The sequence below is a fragment of the Miscanthus floridulus genome, chromosome 7, assembly GCF_019320115.1.
Source record: "Miscanthus floridulus cultivar M001 chromosome 7, ASM1932011v1, whole genome shotgun sequence".
Taxonomy (NCBI): Eukaryota; Viridiplantae; Streptophyta; class Magnoliopsida; order Poales; family Poaceae; genus Miscanthus; species Miscanthus floridulus.
Window position 1 is genome coordinate 8,106,336 of NC_089586.1, and position 17,434 is coordinate 8,123,769.

General features: G+C 43.9%; 1 protein-coding gene and 1 long non-coding RNA gene across 8 annotated transcripts; both read right to left on the bottom strand.

The window, feature by feature from the left end:
* Window positions 1-8,533: 8,533 nt before the first annotated feature.
* Window positions 8,534-12,494, bottom strand: LOC136466492 (mevalonate kinase-like). 2 transcript variants are annotated; one of them, XM_066464924.1, is made up of 6 exons: window positions 12,011-12,324; window positions 11,648-11,906; window positions 11,264-11,523; window positions 10,329-10,742; window positions 9,668-9,820; window positions 8,534-8,603 (listed from the first exon to the last, which is right to left on the bottom strand). In XM_066464924.1, exons 1-5 carry the CDS (start codon window positions 12,177-12,179, stop codon window positions 9,711-9,713), a joined length of 1,212 nt encoding a protein of 403 aa, XP_066321021.1. In that variant the 5' UTR covers window positions 12,180-12,324; the 3' UTR covers window positions 8,534-8,603; window positions 9,668-9,710. The 2 variants fall into 2 exon arrangements, with proteins under 2 accessions (XP_066321021.1, XP_066321022.1); XM_066464925.1 differs by lacking the exon at window positions 8,534-8,603 and having other exon boundaries at window positions 9,565-9,820; window positions 12,011-12,494.
* Window positions 12,495-12,691: 197 nt separating this feature from the next.
* LOC136466493 (uncharacterized) lies at window positions 12,692-16,568 on the bottom strand. 6 transcript variants are annotated; one of them, XR_010761355.1, is made up of 5 exons: window positions 16,216-16,568; window positions 15,669-15,848; window positions 15,510-15,545; window positions 15,149-15,368; window positions 12,692-15,074 (listed from the first exon to the last, which is right to left on the bottom strand). It is a non-coding gene; the product is annotated as an uncharacterized lncRNA (long non-coding RNA). The 6 variants fall into 6 exon arrangements; XR_010761356.1 differs by having other exon boundaries at window positions 15,149-15,373; XR_010761358.1 differs by having other exon boundaries at window positions 15,149-15,423.
* Between the last annotated feature and the right edge of the window lie 866 nt (window positions 16,569-17,434).

The following is a 17,434-nucleotide window of genomic DNA, read 5'->3' on the forward strand; positions in this document are numbered from 1 at the left end:
CCTTCCTTAATCGAAGTTGCAGGTTGAGCCGCTGGGCTGTGGGGGTGCAGTCTATTGGACTTTGAGGGATACATAATGGGTCAAAATCTGAGTACTATAACTTGAAAAGAAAAATCAGGGTGGTGCATCTGCACCCACGGTCAATAACTGAGCTTCGCCCCTACAACCCAATCACACGAAATTCACATCCCATCCATGGACAGTGCAAATGGGATGCAGCGAATCAAAAGAATCTAATTGTAACACCCTAGGTGTTTGGCTTCCACAAAAGTGCATTTCATTTCATAAACATGTGCATCATCTATCTCATCATGCCATTGTCACTGAAACATACATATGCAACATTCGCAATTCTGTTTGTTTCATACTTGATTTGCTTGTGAATGGTAGTAGTGAAACATGTGAATGCAACATGAGTTTCTCATACCTTGAAACATGGCAACATGGTAGTAATATGACAAGTATAAAATAACAACAAGGTCATGAAACATGTGAAACATGAAATTGCAACATTTGAGTGAATTGATTGTTTTGTGCTTCATCACATGTGATCATTAGAAATTGGTATAGCACTTGTGTAAAGTGGTTGATTATGGTCTAATACACCTTAACTACACTTAGGGTAATTGTTGGGACATTGTTCATGTGGATCCAAATGACAAAAATGCCCTCAAGTGGAGGTTTGACTTTGAATGACCCTTAGAGTGCCACTGTTTGACTGATTCAAAAGACCAACTTAGAGACCTTGCATGGCTGTGCGCCCTTTACCAAAGTTATAGACAATTTATCAAGGAACAAAAGTTGTTTTATGATCAACTCATGAAAATGGCTAGAACATGCTCTAACAAGGCCCACAAGTCAGATTTCCCTGCTGATTTCATACTTAGAATTTTTCTAAGTCTCAGAGTTGATTTACAGTTTCGTGTACCAATGTTTGGAGGCTTGTATCTCCCTAACTAGGCCAAACCAACTCGAGCTCCAATTGACGAAGTTGTTGTACTCACTTAGGTCTTCAATTTTGTTAACTATACCATGAACCAGATCGCCACCGTTTGGGAGTTACGGATCGTCGAATTCACGCTGTCAGTCGTTGTCATTGAACACTGAATCGAAAATTTCAGAAAACGGACAGAGCTAGCCGTGGCCGACCGGCTCAGGAGCTGATCGCCGCGTGGCACGCATGCTCGGCCAACGTCTCCACGTCGTGCGTCCGAGCTCCAGATGAAGGCTAGCGCCTGCCCGATCGAGTCGTCTGCTCCATTTGCATTCTTTCGCCTCCACCGCGCGCAGCACCGAAGCCGCCGTAGCTCCTCCATTTCCGACCGAGCGTCGCCATCGCCTTGCGCGCTCGCCACTACAAAAATGCGTCGGCCATCTTGCTCCTAGCTTCGCCGTGATCTCCTCTACCACCTCCACCTCTCAGCCGGGTCGATTGGGGTTTGGTAAGGGCGTAATCGCCATTTCTTCCACCGCCGCCATGGTGGGACCTCGCCGGAGTTGGCGCTCCACGCGGCCAACTACCACCGCGGCCTTCCCATCCCTTCTCTCCCTTGCGCTAGCTACTGTGAGTGACGCTGAAGCTCGTAGAGTAGGCCACTAGGGCCGTGATGCCGTCACCTCGCCGGAGCTGGCCAAGCCGTGGCCGTGCGCTGCCATGACCGTCGCCACCCCCTTTAGCCACAGCAATAGCTTCAATTGATGGCACCGTTAGATGCGCTTGGGTGAGGCAAACACCGTAGCACCGCTGGACTCGCCGGAGCTGTCACCGGCGACGAGCTACGCCGTCGTCTTCCTCCCTCCCCTGCCTGTCTCTCTGTCGGGCGGGTCCCGTGCGTCAGTCGCTGAAGCGGAGACGGGAGCCAGCCTGGGCCGCGTCGAGTCTAGGCTGCGCTTGCGCGTGCTTCGCGGGCCGCCGTGTCCTTCGGGCCGGCCCAACAGTAGAGTTAGGGTTTCAACATTTCTTTGTTTATTCTTTTTTCACAGATTTGTGTGCATGTTCAAAAATGTGTATCTCCTAGTTGGTAGCTTCAAATGATGTGGTTCCAATTTTGTTGAGTTCATGATATTGTCTAGTTTATATTAAAAATATGATTTATGCCATGTTCTGTTATGAAAAAGGGAGTTGCTAATTATCTCTTTTACTCATGAAGGAAATAGGGATAATTATATCTTTTTCTATGTAGCTCCAAATGGCATGAAATTTTTATGGTGTACTGCTCATATCATGAATAGCTTGTAGTTAAATTTTCATACATTTTGGACACTATATGTAGGAGTTATACAATTCTCTTCTTTGCATGGATGGATCTTGTGTGAATTTTCATAATTTTTCTATAGATCCAGTAAAGGTAAAAATTGGTGAGTGCTATTCTTATACTAGAGTGATACTAGGAAAAATAAGAAATCTGTTGCTTGACACTTTTTAATAGAGTTTCCTAATTATGCTAGAAATAGACATGCCATCTGTTATTTTGGGATACAGCAAGTTCTGCTTGCCTAATTGCTTTGAAATTTTATGGTAGTCTATGTGAAGCATGAGATAGCTACTGTAATTTTTGTAGATTTTTCTGAATAGTTTTACTATATATTGCTTTAATCACCTAATTAACTAAATAAATTAGAAAAGGATATTGAATAATTTATTTAGAAGTTGGCACTATACTTTTTGATGTTCCTCTGGTATGCATAACAAGTTGGTAAACTTGGTTTAGTCCAATTATGCTTTTGCATCATCACTAAATATTTAATTTAGTAACCCTGTCATTTCTGGATAGATTCTAGGTTTACTGGAATTCGATTTCGTTAACGTAAGAATCATGCTTTGATGTTTACAAATGATTTGTAGAGAATTTCATAAGCTTTTCAGAATGTCCTCTTGCAAGTCATTTGAATTTATAGAACTCTGGTTATGATTGAATTAAGGAACTACCCGTGGGCATATGAAACTTTAACTGTTGTTTTAAGTATGCATTTACTATTTCTAAGTTTGTGGTAATGTTCCTAGGTGTTAGGCCTTTAACTGAAGATGAACATCTTTATCTTAGGTTATGCAAGTTAGGTAAGTTGATCTCGTTCTTCAAGTTAAGTTAGATACATGTTTTAAAGTGATTTGAATAGAGCTATTCTTAATCGGTAAACGAGTGTCCAGTGATGTTTTCGTTAAACATTTACTGTGATTCATTCATCATGAGCATCATGTCATTCTTTATGCATCCATGATATTTATCTTGTGCATCGACATGCAATAGGTATACCGGAGGGAGTGACACTGCTGGAATTCGAGGAACTGAGCGGGGAGCAGCAGCCAACACCAGAGGTTCAGGAGGTGCAGCCTTCAGGAGAAGTGCCAGACGAGGTCGCCGTTGAGTGTCCGGATCACCGTCCATGCAACTTTGTGAAAGGCAAGCCCCGGAGCATATTAAACCTCCTAATTTCTGAAATACAGTTAAAGTATTATTGTTACATATATATATTGTTGCATTAAGTTTAGGTGTTGGATGCAAACACTTGCTGCATTGGTTATTCAATCCTTGTCCAGATATTGATACCCTGAATCCTATGTAACTCAGGCTCGTGTAGTGCTTAGCCCTGCTTAAACACGGTAGAAGTCAGGTGATTTCCTGTCACCTGCGAGATATAGGAAGATACATATGGCACGGTTGGCTATATTTGCTATCGTGGAAAAGAACCAGTCTTAATTTGAAATGAAGATTGGACGGAGGCTTGCCGGTTTGCAGTGACTCCGTCTGTGTCGCTTAAGGACTGAATCTTGGAGCCTTTCCTGTTCATGTTGAACGCATGCCTCTCTCTTAGTTGGCCGTGTCTGAAGACCGACCAAGAAGCCGAGTAGCTCACCTCAGGCCGGGAGTCGATAAGTATAAAGTGCGCCTCGGAAGAGAGCCGTAGGCGTGAGTCCAAGGGTAGGTGATTTAAAAGTCCTGATCGTCCTGGCAGAAGGGTAATCCCTGAGAGTGCTGGCGCTGATCGAACCCGCGAATTTGGTTCCTGAGTTGTTCCAAAGGTGACCCACGGCTACCCTTGCAAAGTATGCCAGGGCGAGAGTTAGGAATACCCCCTCAGCTGAGTTGTAATTTGATTCGAGTCGCCGTCTCTCCCGGTTAGTGAGAACTTGACGGGCTTATCTCCAAAGTAGATACACTAAATAACATGATGGTTCGGAAATGATGATATGATGATGACAGCCTGATTATACCTGCTATGGTTAATATTGTTTGCTCCTAATAAGTGAGTGCTCTAGTACAGGTGCTAATCTAATGGACAGGTAAATGATGATAAGCTTGATGCTAAGTTTAAATTGGGCACTACATTCATAAGCTCTTTTATGCAACTGTGTCAAGCTAGCCCACCTCATAAGCCTTGCATAACCCTTGGTGTCCTTTATTTCTGTTTCTGTCGGGTAAGTCTAGCTGAGTACCTCCTCGTACTCAGGGTTTATCTCCCACCTGTTGCAGATGACCAGTTCTACTTTGGTTGCTGCAAGTATTGTCTTCTCCCGGCTGGGGATGAAGACTAGACCGTTGGGCGCGGTCTCTCCTAGTTCTCGTATCTGAAGATGCTTTTGTGGGACATGACTAAGATCTGGCAATGTATTTGAAACTATGAAGTTATGTACTAAACTATGTTGCTTTCGTAAATTTGAACTTGATTTGTAATATTTTATTTGAACTCTGATGGATGTAATCCGAATGCTACTTGTGAAATGTTGTAACGAATGATGTGTTGTGTTGAATCATTAAGGTCTTGGTTTGTATATCGAGAGTTAGTTGAAATCCTTCGTGATTTTTGGACTACCGGGATTATGGAAGCTTAAGTACAGAAATTTGATCACTTCGGTGATTTTTTTGTACTTACGTTCTTATGATTTGATCGGTTCTGTTACACTAATAAGATATTATCTCCAATTAGATTTATTAAAATATATATTTAATGATTAATTTAATAATACTTATTACATGTCATAAACATTAATATTATTTATAATTTTTTTAAATTAAAAAAAATTTGACTTCTTGGAAAATGATATTTATATTCTTTTTGGACCCATAAAGTACTAGTTATAGATCGTGCGTACCAACACGTTTGGATTGCGTCGCGGCATGCTCTTGCAGTTATCCGAAACTAGTATATCCGAGCATGGTGTTTCGTTTAGATTGTGACACGAAATTTGTTGGGTCCCCTTCGTACCATCCCAAATTATAAGTCGTTGAGAGTCCAAAGCATCTCATAGTTTCACCAAAATTAGAGAGAATAGTAAAAATTTATGATATCAAATAGTTATACTATAAAAATATGAATTACAAAAGTTTATGATATCAAATAGGTACATGAAAATTCTCTAATTAATGAAGAATTTAATTATACTTATTTGGTATCATAGCTATTATTTATTATATTATATAAATTTGATCATATTTGAAATAATTTAATTTTTCAAGAAAGTCGGAATGATTCATAATTTAGGATGGAGGGAGTACATGACTAACGGCCTGATTGGTTGGATACCAATTTTTGCCCAACCAAAACTATGGCAAGCCAAAACTTAGGCTTGCCAAAATCAATTATGCCAAAGTTAGGGCAAAAGACATGTGTGCATTTAGTTGATAGCCAAAATCAAGGCTTGCCAAATTTCTCTTTTATGTAGTTTAAGAACTTTCTAAAGACTTATCAAAACTTATTGGTATGCTAATTCTTTGACAATGAATGAATTGATGACTACCAAATTTAGCGTGTCATACCAACGAGGTCCTAATTTCGCAAGTTAATTGCCAGGCACAGTCGTCCGGCAGAAAAATGTAGTACGTAAAAAGCAGAGCAGGTACGGTGCCTGGCAGGCTGGCACACCTGATGGTGTACTGTGAATGTCGAGGTGACTTCCCACTTTGGTACTATAAAAAAAGATGATTTCCCATCACATCAAACTTACGGTACATGAAATGCTAAAAGTAGACAAAATTAAAAACTAATTATACAGTTTGGTTGTACTTTACGAGATTGAACAATTATTACCAAATACAAACAAAATGCTACAGTTACACTACCGTATATTTTGCAAACTTTGCATATCAAAGTTTTGCAACTAAACAAGGCGGGCGAGGCTGGACTGGGAGTCATGTCAATGCTGACGGCCTGGAGATGGGACGCATTCGAGACCATGGAAGTAGCAGCTAGGCTTCCACTCCGTTCCATTAAAAATCTCGTTTTTAACTTTCATCTTTCGTCTTATTAAAAAATTTATATAAATATTATTTAGTTTATTATAACTTATTTTAGCATTAGAGATATTTTAATAATAATTTATTTATTATATTATTTGTATAAATTTTTTGAATAAAACAAATGGTTATATAAGAAGTTTAAAAGTAAAAAACAACATTTTTAATGGGACGGGAGAGAGTACTCCTTAATATATGTCGTTTTCGTTTTCTCAGAAATAATTTTGACCAAATATAAATTTATTTGGAGATACAAATATTGCTCAAAATATTAATATATATCTCTTAATCCGTCAAAAAAAAGCTTCATAAGACGGAACTTCAGCCTTCTTGGAGATACAAATGTTGCTCAAAATATTAATATATATCTCTTAATCCGTCAAAAAAAAGCTTCATAAGACGGAACTTCAGCCTTCTTGGCACCTGCTAAGTGCTAACCGCTTCAGAGCTCCAAGGTTGCATCAGCTGCATTTAGCTCTCCAATATAATCACTTAAATTTCTCATATTCACCTTAGAGCTGCTTCCTTTTGACTTATCTTTCTCATTGCTGTCTTCATCCTGGTCTGAACCTCCATCCTATGAACCATTTATGCTTTCTTTCAGTTCTTCATCTTTACCGGATATATCAGTATCACCGTCTGAGTCATTGTCTACATCATCAGTTTTGGCCTGTACCATCTTCTTCAGATGCTTCATCTTCCTCTTTGACATCTTCATTATTAGCATCATGTTTGTTTGCATCAGATAAACTCTCCATATTTTCCTCTGTTCCAAGAGGGGCAGATGGCAAATCTGTCTCATCATCGGAACCAAAAGCATCAGAGCCATCGTCCAAGTCTTCCCCCTCCGATGAAATATTTCATCTAGCAACTCAGCGCCTTGCACATTGCTAGCAACGGTGAATTCTCCAAATGCTTTGGGCCGAGCTTTTGCACTGGATCAACATGACGGCCATGATCTTTCATTAACAATGAAGCGCAGATCTGAACTTCAATTAACAGAGGTTTAGCAATAAGGAATTCCAACATGTTGAAAAACATTAGAAAACTTGCAAGGAAAGACTTGACCTCTCTGAACAAAGTGATTAGTGAACGAGCAGCAATGGAAACAGCTTTCTCATTAGACTTTTTGAGCAGGTCCTCATTCATCATCTGCAGGTTTCCCGAACGAGTGGATGAAGTAGCAACCTAAGTGCAACACAGAAACTGTACATCTCGCCATATATTCCAGAATGCACAAGAATGTGAGAAACTATATCAGCCACGAACCAAAAGCGTTCACGGGTTTATTCCTATTCAGTCATTTTATATATAGAAACAAACAAAAACTAATGAAAAAGATGGCCAAGCTTACATCACATACAAAACACAACTAACAGCACAACTTGTCAAAAGAAAAAACTAACAGCAGTGTAACATTTCAACAAATCCAGTGCCTTAAGGGGACGTCTGGCCTAGTAGCATTACAGACAAGAGTACAGTTTGAGGCATCCAAAAATATTGGCCCCGTTCGCTGGTCTGAAACTTGGCTGAAAAACACTGTTCTGGCTGGTTTGTTGTGAGAGAAAGACACTGTTTGGCTGGTTTGATGAACAGTAACTTGAGAGGGGTTCCAGCCGGCTGGCTGGTCTCGGTCAGACCAGCGAACGAGCCCATTAGGGTACCTACCAAAGCCATTCTCATGCGACAAGAGTACAATTTGAGGCATCGAATTGGGAAAACTCATAACTATAACAAAGCATGATTAACAATTTAACATACAACTGATGTGCAGAGTTAACTGGCCAAGATGGTACCCTAGAACTGTAAATCACACGAGCTAGCGTCGTGTTCGTTTGGACTTATTTGGCTTATAAGCCATGACTAAAAATACTGTTGACTGGTTTGGTGTGAGAGAAAAATATTGTTCGTTGGTTGATAAATCATGACTTATAAGTCAAATACGACCAAGCGAAACAGGCTAAGATCCACTGGAAGTTTTCGCACCTGTGACCGGGGGGGGGGGGGGGGGGGGGGGGGGGGGGGGGCATAGGTGGTGACTGGTGTTGAAGTGTGGCGCCGTGGCATTGATGCCCCGAATCCGCCTGTGAAGAGGTCTCACATATGGGTGGCTGCCGGCTTCATGAGGTCGACGAACATTTGGAGCAATTAAAAGTTCGTTTATTTGATACAACAATCACACCAGCAATGATCATGCATCTAAGAGCTTATTTGGTACAATAGTGCTAGGGATAGCATAAGAATGTCCTAATCCTGGAACGACTCAAGTACTGGATACAAGAATCTGCTAGGGTTAGCAGAAAAATATCCTATCCTGATCTTGGAATAATTCAAGAAGTGAATCTAAATAAGTTCAGTGCACGCAAGCCATTTTCTAAAGGATTAAGTCCACTTTTGGCCCATCAACTATTGTGTTGGTCTAATTTTAACCATCAACTGTAAAACCGTCTAGTACCGGTACCCTAACTGTCAAAACCGTTCACTTTTAGCACATGTGCGCGGGTGAGGCTGTTTTGTCCAACGTGGAGCGGTTTTGACACGCAACCTCCATCTTAGTGACAGGTGAGGCCCACGCGTCATCGACTCAACCCCTCCCTCTCCGTCCTCACATCCCTGCGCCCATGCGCGTCCACCGCGTCGGGGTCCCGCTGCAGCGTCTCGTCCACGAGCAGCGCCGCCAGCGCCTCCGTGTCCACCTTCTTGGTCACCGTCCACCACAGCGTCTCGTACTCGGCCATGACGTCCGCCGCTATGGCCTCCGCGGGCACCCACGACGGCTCGTGCCCGTCCTACCACTCCACCAGGTACTCCGTGGCGACGGCGGCGGTGGCCGAGCTGTCCTCCGTGAACACCGGGCTGCTGACGGTGCGGCGGGAGACGATGCGGTCCACCTCACCGCACGCCTCCTTGTCATCGCCTCCCTTGCTTGCTGGCTCCTTCGGCTACGCAGCGACGATGGGCCGACACGCGCGAAGGAAGAGGAGAGATGGGGGAGCAAGCGATGGCGACAACGTTTGCTGTGGTGTGGTGATGTGTTTGGTGTGCGGAGGCCGCTGGTCACCGGTGAGGCGATGGGCCAACGACGAGCACGCTAGGCGGAAGCACGGCCTGCGTGGACGTGGAGGCGCGACCATCTCAGGTGCGATGGCACGACCGGTCGGCGCGGAGGCACGACAGCGACGACTCGCGTGACGGCGGCCTTCACAGCGGCAAACACGATGGCGGCGTGGCCTGCTGCCTAGGCGACGGCAGCAGCAGCGGCGTCCTGCTCGTTTCCTGCGCGGCAGCAACGAACGTGGAAGGGTCATCGGCGGCGAGAAATCCCATCGCAGGAGCAATCCCATCGTGGAGGGTGCCGATACTAGACGGTTTTGTAGTTGAAGATTACAATTAGACCGACACAATAGTTGAGGGGCCAAAAGTGGACTTAATTCTTTTCTAAAATTATGGTACAACATCTCCTTGAAATAGGTAGTGTTATCCTCGGAATACTTGGAGACCTCGCCCACCAACCTCAACTTTGAAGCAGCGATAACCATGAGATTCGAGCTCTGTGGTGACTTTCTCCAGAACAATATTGGCCGATACTGATAATCATGTCAAGGAAGCATTAGCATCATTGAAGGGTCAGACAGATGAAAAACTTGCAGGACTATTCTCTAAGTAGGTACAGAACAGAAACTCAGATATGATGAAATCAAAGGATATTTAGAAATTTAAAATGCTAGAGTTCCTGTCATTCCACATTGATAGATTTATTCACAAAAACTCATCTATATTAGATGGAATGGAACCCAGAATCACTCTACATGGATATATAGTATTAAGTAATGAGCACTCCATTCCAAGTTAAAGAAATCTGACTTAGGACAAAGGTCTACGATTTTAAACCGAGGGAATACAAGATAGGCCATTGTAGTTCTGAAGTTCCTATCCTGTAAGATTCTTTATTAATGCATACCAAGGCCCAGATTTCTGAAAAGCTTTGAGTTGAAATGCTAAAGATTAACAGAAATCACACATAAGTTGTATGGTGTTTATTTTGTATAAAACTATGAAGGATAAGATGCAATTGGAGGATATAAAAAAGGATACATGTCGGTATTAGAGTCAACACACAGCCACCACCACCAGCTCCAGTTAGCTTTGAAACCAGGCTATATTTCAGAGTGGTTCGCAACACAGTTTCTATAGAAGAATGGCTGACTCCCATGCACTGAAGCAAACCTTGGTTCATCTCCATAAGCTCTGCTAGCTTATCCTCCTTAGAGGTGATGGCTATCTCATCCTCGGCTGCTAATTCAACAATGCTTGAAAGCTCTTCACTAATAGAGTTCACTGCATGGAAGATAGAAGCCATAGCATCTGGATGCCTAGATGCTCTTTCAGACACACCAGCAACCAGGGCCTTTGTGTTCCTACCAACTCTTGTATCAGTAATAAGCATTTTGACTGGGTTCCTGGACTCGAGGTTTGTCAGTTCCCCCTTCTTGAATTTGATCATTTTCCCTAGATTCAAACACAAGATTTAGTGAACCAAAACAAATTAGGAGAAATGATAAGGCAATTAACATCCAGATGATCTCAGGCTTCCTAATAAATTACTTAACGCCCATTTGCAAGGGTTTCCATGCCTTGGACCTAAAACTAACAAGAGTAAAAGACTTTTTGGTTAAATTATTGATTTCAATATATAGATACATCATCTATATGTCTATATGTAGCTGTAAGTTAATATAACTCATTATATCTAAAAAAAGAACATATATAACTAACATGCCATAAATAAACTAGGGAGTTGTTTGAAAAAAATAAATAAATAAACTAGAAGCAATGCTGACTGCAACTAGAGTGGCAGTGCCATTAAGCAATCAATTATTAAGTTATTCCCCAAGTATGGATATGAATTGATGTGAAAACGCGAACAACCTCGATATGGATTCCACTAGAGGTCAACCATGAATGCAAAGGCATTTCAATACTACCAGTTTTAAATAAAGATTCGAAAACTAATCAATTTCATAGCATACCAAAAGTGCTGACAGAATTGTCGATGCCAGAAGGCTTGCCATGAATGATCTTTTCCCCTTGGAACGCCCACTGGTTGACCAGCTCAAGATCACCCTTCTTCAACACCTCCCACCCCTCAGCACCCCTATGTGCTCCAACACTGACTGCGCCAGCAGCCGTCAATAGCACCCCCGACATGGACACACAGAAAGCAGCCGAAGAGCCGAGCCCTGCGCCCATGGGCAGGTCCGAGGTCACGACTGCCTTGCCAGCCCTGCATCTGCACAAGAACACAGCCAACAACCACGTGTGAAAAAAAAAACGTGATGAGGGCGAGTGTTAGCACACTGACTGGCTGACTGCAAGATTGTGATTGATTTGGACGGAAGGGAGAAGCAACCAACCCCAGAATGGAGGTGTAGAGGAAAAGGAAGGCGGAGAGGCCGGCGGAGAGCCAGATCTTGGCCTCAGGGATCTCCTGGTCCTCCAAGAGCCTGGCAATGACGGCCAGCTGGTCAGGGGAGCACGGCGCCGGAGCTCCGGGGTTGGCGCTGATCTCCTCCCCTAGCGCCCCGCGGAGGCGCGAGCACGGCCACGAGAAGGTGAGGCCCGAGTCCCTGAGGTACAGCTCCACCGCGCCGGAGTCAGCGCCGCCACCCTCTCCTGCGTGGCACCGAGGGAGAGGAGCTGTGAGGAGGGTACCAGCGGCAGCGGCCGGCGACGCTACGAAACGAAGAGCCAGAACAAGCCAGGGTGGGCGGGAGCACCTGTGGGGCGGAGGAGGAGGGAGGAGCGGGTGTAGAGATCGATGGCGGCGGCGACGGCGGCGGAGCCGTGGACGACGGCGTGCTCGCCCGCGAGGATGATCTTGCCGGGCGCGCGGGCGCGCACTTCCGCTGGTCCCCGATACCCCGCCGTGCCGGCGACTGGATCCATGGCACCGGAGACGACGAAATCCGTGGATCGATCCGCGGTCAAAGAAAACGGAACTGGAGGAGGGACTGGGAGGGTGTGTGAGCCGCGCGACCCCTGTCCTGCCCTCACGGTCTCGCGGCGTCCTTGGCTCTGGAGCTCGAGGTGGCCGGTGGCGTCAGTAGTGCATCTACTGGCGTCGTCGCTGTCGGTCCTTCGAAGGTCAAACCGGCGGAGCTGCCAAGAAATAGGAACAGCGACGGCCGGCCACGCCCACGGCGAACGGGGAGGCGAGGCGTGTGCCCCGAGAGAGACTGAGACAGAGGGCGTTGGCCGCTGGCAGCTGGCTGCAGTGCTTTAAACACGCCACAGCGACTGCTGGCGCGGTAAGCGTACGAGCGTCGATGATGTCGATGCCGGAGGTGGTGGTGGCGATCGGACGCCCTCTGAAATCTGAAGTGCGGCTCGCTCGGCGACGCGCGTGGAGCCATCTAAACCCTGTTCGCTTTCGTGTACCGTCTGAGACTGGACCATAACCTATAAGCATGGCAAATACATCAAGTGAACTATGTTTAGTTTTGATCTCTTTTTATTATTCCTATAATGTGATCATTATATGTTACAACGACTTTAGATATAGAAGTTATTATATATGTAATCTTTTAGGTAACTATATGAGTTTTTAGCTAATGGAATACATACAGAAATCAGAAAACGAACACCTTTTTTAGGCAATCTACATTTTTTGTTTATAGTTAGAACCAAATAGTACATATCTGCTAATATTATCGGTCTTTTGTTGCAATGCATAAGCTATTCATAGCTAGTCAGATTGGTGTTGTTCACTATTAGTTTTATTAGCAGGTTTGAAGATCCTAAGGTCTGTTTGGATTGACCAGGACTAGTGATTAGTTGGCTAGTAGTTAGCTAGCTAAAGTTCAGCCTAGTCCTGTTTATATCCTCAGCTAATTGTTAGTCTCTTGATAGCTAGATTCTATAGACTAATGAGCTAACAACTAGTTAGAGCTTTGACAAAACTTTAGCCTACCTATTAATCCTCTTGTTTGGATTCTAAAGGGCTAAGTTTAGCAACTACTCCCTCCGTCCCAAATTATAAGTTATTCCAAAAATCTTAGAGAGTCAAAACATATCAAGTTTGACCAAAATTATAAAAAAAATTACAAAAATTTATGACACCAGATAAATATACTATAAAAATATAATTAACTAACCAGAACCCCTGCGCGAATAGAATCCAGCCTTGCAAAAGCTGAGGGAAACACATTCTGTAAATACTAAGGCCCCGTTCGTTTTCCCGGGAATCACCCCCAGAAAGAATTCCCGGCCAGAATCGTTAGTCAATTTGTATAAGTTTTTGTTAGCTGGAATGATTCTAGGTGTCATTTTGCTGAAAACGAACGAGCCCTAAATAGTATTATACCAGAGTTTCATGTCTATTATAAATAACCAATGCAAGGGCGACATAGAGTGATGTTGTACACATATTCCCATCTTGTTTTGGGATCAATGTTGTTCGCTGAACGTTGGACTCGTAAAGGTTTTTTGCAACTTGCTGAGATGCCTGTGTCACCCCTCCTGCTTCATCCCCTCGGTTTTATCTTTTGCCCACATCGACCGACGGCCACCCAAAAAATCCCAGCGGCAGCGTGCGGCGCAAAGGAAGTATGCAGGTTCTGTAAATTAGAAAAACGAACTAAGCTTGTGAATACAAATGCATCATATATAGAAAAGACGTACCTTAGAATATCAGTAAATATCACAATCCGACAGAGCAAAAGGTGGGGTCATCAATGGTGATGGGCGGCGAATAAAAATGATAGCCCTAGCATAGGATAGGAAGCCACAGACCTAGATAGATAGAGATAGAGAGCTGCTAGAGTGGGGAGCATCTACCTAGTTATCATCGCCTGTATTAGAAGCAATAATTCTCAAGTTAGTTGCGTAGCCTAAAAACCAAAGATGTACAGAGGTATGAGGAACCTGCAAGAATATAAAGGAGCAAATTTCTGTCCATAATAACAAAAGATTAACACACAGGCTTGCAATTAGTACATAAGGCACGCAATATGTGGACAGAACATCTATTCTGCCATATAGTTTTTTTTTTGCTCTATATGTGTCGAGCATTACTGTTTACAAACAAAATTTAAATATAGAAAACATTGAACCTAAATCTATAGAAAGATCCATGTAAGGTAGGTAACATATCTCTATATTTTGTATTTGTCTGAATGTTACAATCTTTGGTTGAACCAAACCCAGATGTATATATGCCTTTTAAACTCAAATGGACCAATTGTATCATACTTCAATTTTTTTGAAGTCTAAATGTGCTGTCACAAAATGTGGACACGTGTTACCAGGAAATATGTGAATGACATGATGTCTCCCTGTTACTTCTATTCAGAACCTCATTATTTTGAAGGCTGTCCATTATAGCTGTGAGCCTGTGAGGTAAGCATGTAGTTGCTAAATGATGATATTGTTTAACGAGGATTGACTATATATAAAGACCTGCAGTACAAACCATTTCAGGAAGAACATATTGGTCCATGATATGGTAGATATATTTAGCCAAAATCCATTAATGAGAGGTCATGTGACCATGGACGCCATAAAACAGGGCTCATGTATTTCAAGCTAAGGCATAGAAAACAGGGAAAAAATGGAATTTAGCCAGCATATAGGATAAAACAAAGTGGTGACATGAACATTGCATAGCATTTGTACATGGTAAGTAAATGAAACAACTAACCCAAGTCTGCATTCTATGTGTTGAGCATTACTGTCCACAAACAAAACTTACATATAGCGAACATTGAACCCATCAAAGGACTATTCATTGTAACCATGGAGCACATATTTAGGGTGGCAGCTGTACATGGTACGCCAAGGATCCTGAAAACATTCGGGTAAGCATATTTCAGAGATGCAATGGAAGGGCGAGCCTGGTGCAAGCAGTAGAGTCTTACCGCCTGTGACCGGAAGGTCCCGGTCTCCTCGCATTGCACAGGCGAGGGTAAGGCTTGCCACTAACACCCTTCCCCAAACCCCGCATAGAGTGGGAGCTCTCTGCACTGGGTACGCCCTTTTATATTTCAGAGATGCAATGGCAACTGGAGGTTGTAAAAACTCACATCGTTCCGTAAGCCTGAATGGCGTAGGATTGATGATTTCTCTATGTTTTCGTTGCTGCTCTAAAAGAAATCAGACCGCAATCAGATGGGTTAATCCAGTAGTCGTACCACTGCAACAGTTAGTAAAGTGCTATGACAGTAAAATTGATCAGTTGGACTAAGAAGGCAAGGAATACCAAAAAGACAACTGTTTTACCTATTTCTGTCTTTGCTTTTGCAAGATCATCCCTTCCTGCAGGAAAAAAAAAACACTCAAATGTTACTCTAGGGGTCCAAAGAAATCGTTGTTTGGGTATTTTATCATAGTTCGGGATTTAGCCGGATTTAGCCGTAGTGTTTTGGCATGTATGCTGACCTTGAAGAATTATTGGTGCAGTAGCTTCATGCACCTAGGTCATCCTTTGATCTCCAACATCTTTGGTGGCTTTCAGTGACAGTGGACAAATAGCACATTGATCAAACCTGGGTCATCCTTTCATCTCCAGCATCTTTGGTGGCTTTCAGTGACAGTGGACAAATAACACATTGATCAAACCTGTCACATGAATAGCACCGATTAAAGTGAGAGGATGATGGGTCCTAATAGTTAAGATGTACACTAACGATGCAGGCAGCAATGTGATAAACTGCAAATCAAATCCAAAATAAGCTACCAGCTCCAGATGATACTGAATTACAAATAACTCTTAATGCGAAAGAAGGTTACTAAAAATTGTGATTTGGGGCTGAGTCTGCCCTCACTGAGGACCTAAGTCGTGTTCGGGACGGTTAAGTCGAATGGAATCGATTCCATCTAGGGAGGCAACACCGGATGATCCACGTCATCGGAGGTCTTGTTTGAGATGGCTAGATCGAATCGAATCAAATCCATCTAGAGAGGAAAGGCAGAAGGTTGGACTCACCACTCGTGGCCGCAGCAATGGATCGGACGCATTCGAGGTCGCGTGCACCAATCGGTGCTCCCGTTCCGCTCCCCTAGTGTTGTGGAAGGTGGGGCGGAGGCCGCGCCGTGGCCGGGTGCGCCCACCGCCGTGATCGCGCATCGCGGGGATCCGGCCATGCTGGGGCCCATGGGCGCGCCGGCAGGATGGACGCGGGTGTTGGCGAGGAAGACGAAGACACAGCTGGGCCTCCCGAGCGTCGGGGTTCGTCCGCAAGCGCAGCAAGGGCGGAGCAGGGGAGCTGGAGCGGGCGCAGCGGGGGCACAGTCGATGGGCAAGGGCGGCGCTGCGGAAGGAGGCGGCGGAGCAGCGGCGCGACTAGGAGCGAGGCTGTGCGGGAAAGGTACGGGTCGATGGGTTTTTTTTTCCCTTGTATATACGATGGGGAGGGATAAGGCTGATGTCTCGGTGCTTCTAGAAGCCGTGGGACGTGGACGGCAGATGGGACGTGAAGGAAGGAGGCATTTGAGGATCGGACGGTTCATGTGCGGGACCTGTAGATCTACAGGAAACTGTGAGAGGCAGACAGGGAAGCATTGTTGATGAACAGTGGCTGTACCCACGTTTAAAGAAGTTTATCGTTTCGTTCGGTTAACTTATAAATCGTATTTTTTTCAGCCCTTCAACTATCAATTCAATCAACGGACGGTACACGCGGTGTCCAACAGATCTAGGTGCAGTGGCGAGGTGGCATATATGTCACATTTAGTTTCATACCGTGTGAAAACAGGTCGAACATGCACCATGTTCGCTTGTTGGTTTCAACCAGCCAATTAACAGTGTTTTTTTCTCACATAAAACTAGCACCAGTCAGCTCAAACCAGCCTAAAAACCAACCAACGAACAGACCGATGACATCTTTTATACAGGGAGAATAGGACTACGAAAGTATGAAGTTTTGGTGCTTTGACGAACACACGCTGACTGTGGGAAGATGCTGATCTTGCGTATGCGGTGAACAAAAAAATCCAGAAATGTGCTCTTTCCGCTTGAAGCAACTGATAGCTGTGTACAGGTCGAAACGGAGGCTTCAAACTCGATAGAAAAAGAAGAAGAGTTTAAGCGCGTGTTTAGTTGGGTAAAAGTTGGAAATTTGGCTACTGTAGCATTTTCGTTTTTATTTGGCAAATAGTATTCAATCATGGACTAATTAGGCTCAAAACGTTCGTCTCGTAATTTC

Coding starts and splice junctions, on each gene's coding strand:
- LOC136466492 (XM_066464924.1), bottom strand. CDS start 12,179: ATGGATCCAGTCGCCGGCACGGCGGGGTATCGGGGACCAGCGGAAGTG. Junction 10,743..11,263: donor CAATTCTGTCAGCACTTTTG/GTATGCTATGAA, acceptor GTTTGAATCTAG/GGAAAATGATCAAATTCAAG. Junction 9,821..10,328: donor GTTGACTCTAATACCGACAT/GTATCCTTTTTT, acceptor CATGATTATCAG/TATCGGCCAATATTGTTCTG.